Source organism: Branchiostoma floridae, chromosome 10, assembly GCF_000003815.2.
Source record: "Branchiostoma floridae strain S238N-H82 chromosome 10, Bfl_VNyyK, whole genome shotgun sequence".
In the NCBI taxonomy this organism is placed as follows: Eukaryota; Metazoa; Chordata; class Leptocardii; order Amphioxiformes; family Branchiostomatidae; genus Branchiostoma; species Branchiostoma floridae.
Genome location: NC_049988.1, coordinates 23,858,229 through 23,860,607, shown reverse-complemented (window position 1 = coordinate 23,860,607; position 2,379 = coordinate 23,858,229). Strand labels below are relative to the sequence as shown.

At 44.9% G+C, this 2,379-nt stretch overlaps 1 protein-coding gene across 1 annotated transcript in view; it reads left to right on the top strand.

Moving 5' to 3' along the window:
• The window catches only part of LOC118425176 (peptidoglycan-recognition protein SC2-like), a gene marked incomplete in the record, with an annotated part of 6,045 nt that extends 4,198 nt beyond the window's left edge, over positions 1–1,847 (top strand). The window contains 2 exon segments of the mRNA XM_035834007.1: positions 418–608; positions 1,357–1,847. Of these exon segments, the coding sequence (XP_035689900.1) occupies positions 418–608; positions 1,357–1,482 (317 nt within the window).
• Between the last annotated feature and the right edge of the window lie 532 nt (positions 1,848–2,379).

Sequence of the window (2,379 nt, the reverse complement as noted above, 5' to 3'; positions counted from 1 at the left end):
TGGTCCAAACTAAGTATCAACGACGTTCACGGCATAAGAACGTAGCCCATATCTAAAATAGAATCGTGAATCAGCACCCCCCCCCCCCCCCAATACAGACACACACAACAACCACATGGTACTCCGAATGGAAGGACGCCAAAGATGCTATGTACTTTTGTACTTTCTCCGTTGTAAAAACAGTTTGTATCTTTGGAAACCCGTTTTTTATGATCGTGTTCCAGGCTGGGCTGATAACGTTATCATCATCATCATCATCTTTCTTCCTCTTGAGAGGTGGAGCAAACGAAGTTAGTCCTCCAGAACGTTATGGGGTATTACTTTTTTTCTTCTGTTTTATACTGGTGTGATATAGGGTATAACTTAAGAATCTTTGGAAGCCCAATTTGTGTATTTGTTTGTATGTTCATGTTCCAGGCTGGGCTGATATCGGGTATAACTTCCTGATTGGAGAGGACGGCCGTGTGTACGAGGGTCGCGGGTTCGACCGGCAAGGCGGCCACACGCAGGGCTACAACAGCGTCGCCATCGCCGTGAGCTTCGTCGGGGACTACATGACCCGCCTCCCGAACCAGGCCGCTCTGGACGCCGCTAAGGCCATCATCGCTGTACGGCATTTTTTCTTATTTGCATAAATGTGCATAAAAAGTCCTAGAACCATGATTTCCCACATGCCGGACCATGAGGGAAAGAATGAGAGAAGGAATGAAAAGGTGGTGTAGCGGTAGTCTGTGCAGGTACAGCCTAGAGCAGTGCAGCCCTCGTCTAGTCCTGGAGAGAGAGGGGATGGGGAAAGGAGTGGAGGATATGAGAGATGAGTGAGAAAGGAGTGAGAGAAGGAAAGAGAGAAAGAATAGACAGATGGTGTAGCGGTAGTCTGTACAGGTGCCGCTTAGTGCCGTGCAACCCTCGTCTAGTCCTGGGAGGGAATGAGAGCAGGAATGAGAGAAGGAATGAGAGATGATTTAAAGAAGGAATGAGAGTAGGGAAGAAGGAAGGAATGAGGGAAGGAATTAGAACAACATACCTTAAAATGATAGATGCCACCAAGGCCATCATCGACGTGCGACCTTTATTCTTTCCTGTTTTTTAATGTCATACTTGGGCCGCTGGGTGTTCCGGACCTGGTGATATCAAATGTGATACAATATAGTATCACATGGGCTTCGTTCGAATAAATCGAACGCACTCCGCGCACGCCGTTTGCGGCGCGGTCAAAATTTGAAAAAGTTTACTTTAAAAAAATTCGAAAGTAAAAAATGAACATGACGCTGGCAAACAGCTTAGGCATGCCCATTGGCATACTGATTGACCTATTATTGATATTGTATCGATATATTTGTCTTTTCTCCCCAGTGTGGCGTGCAGCTGGGTAAGGTGACGTCAGGGTACCGGCTGCAGGGTCACCGTGACGTCGGCAGTACGTCATGTCCGGGAGACACCCTGTACTCCCACATCCGGTCCTGGGCGCACTACAGCTGAGAACCAAGCAGATGTGCGGGACAGGGCGTGCAAACTTAGCCTCTCTAACATGGCTCTACGGATCGGGCTTATTTCCATTTACAATGAGCTCTTTCGTGTTGTATATCATTTATGGTTGTACGAAAAGAAACAGCTCACAAAAAGCATAAAATGAGTACTATCATAACTGTTACTATTACATAACCGGAAAAAAACAAATCATAAACAAAAAAAGCCCGACTAAGCACGCTCAGGAGGCCGATAACTTGTGCTACCTGCCCTGTTTTCGCTTTGCCATCTTCTGAACATAAGGTTGGCCCATTGTATTGAAGAATGTCGGTTTAGAGACTTAAAACTAGTTCCAAAATAAACGGGAATAAATTCAATGTCGCTTGTTGCCTTGTTACTGGTGCGGTGATAGTTTATATTTCAGATTAGGAGGTTTATCTATGACGGGGGATATTGTTTTTGACTGTATCTCCTATGTGCTTGTTTGCAACTAGAAAACCCTCTCTGGTAGATTTGTATGGATTTTGGTACGTGAACAGTTCTTGGAGTCTCTTGACGGTGCTCACCGCTGTTTCTTTGTCCCATTAAAAACCTATAGTAAAGAGACGTTTATAAATGACCATCGTGATGATAGATAGCTTTCTCACCACAGTTACTCCTCATTGAAACACCCGGAGCCGCAGAGTTTCCGACCAGAACTTTAATTTGGTCTGTTAAACAAAGTGGTTTACAAATGAGGCTCTGTCAGTGGTCTAGGCACAAATAAGCACAGTCTACAGTAAATAAGTAACAAGCTTTGGAGAACAACAAGAATCTATAGCTTAGTTAAGGTTTGTAACAAATGACCAGTGGATACCAGCGACCATTTCTGGTATGTTTCCCATTCATTTATTGCACAAGCACGAAGTC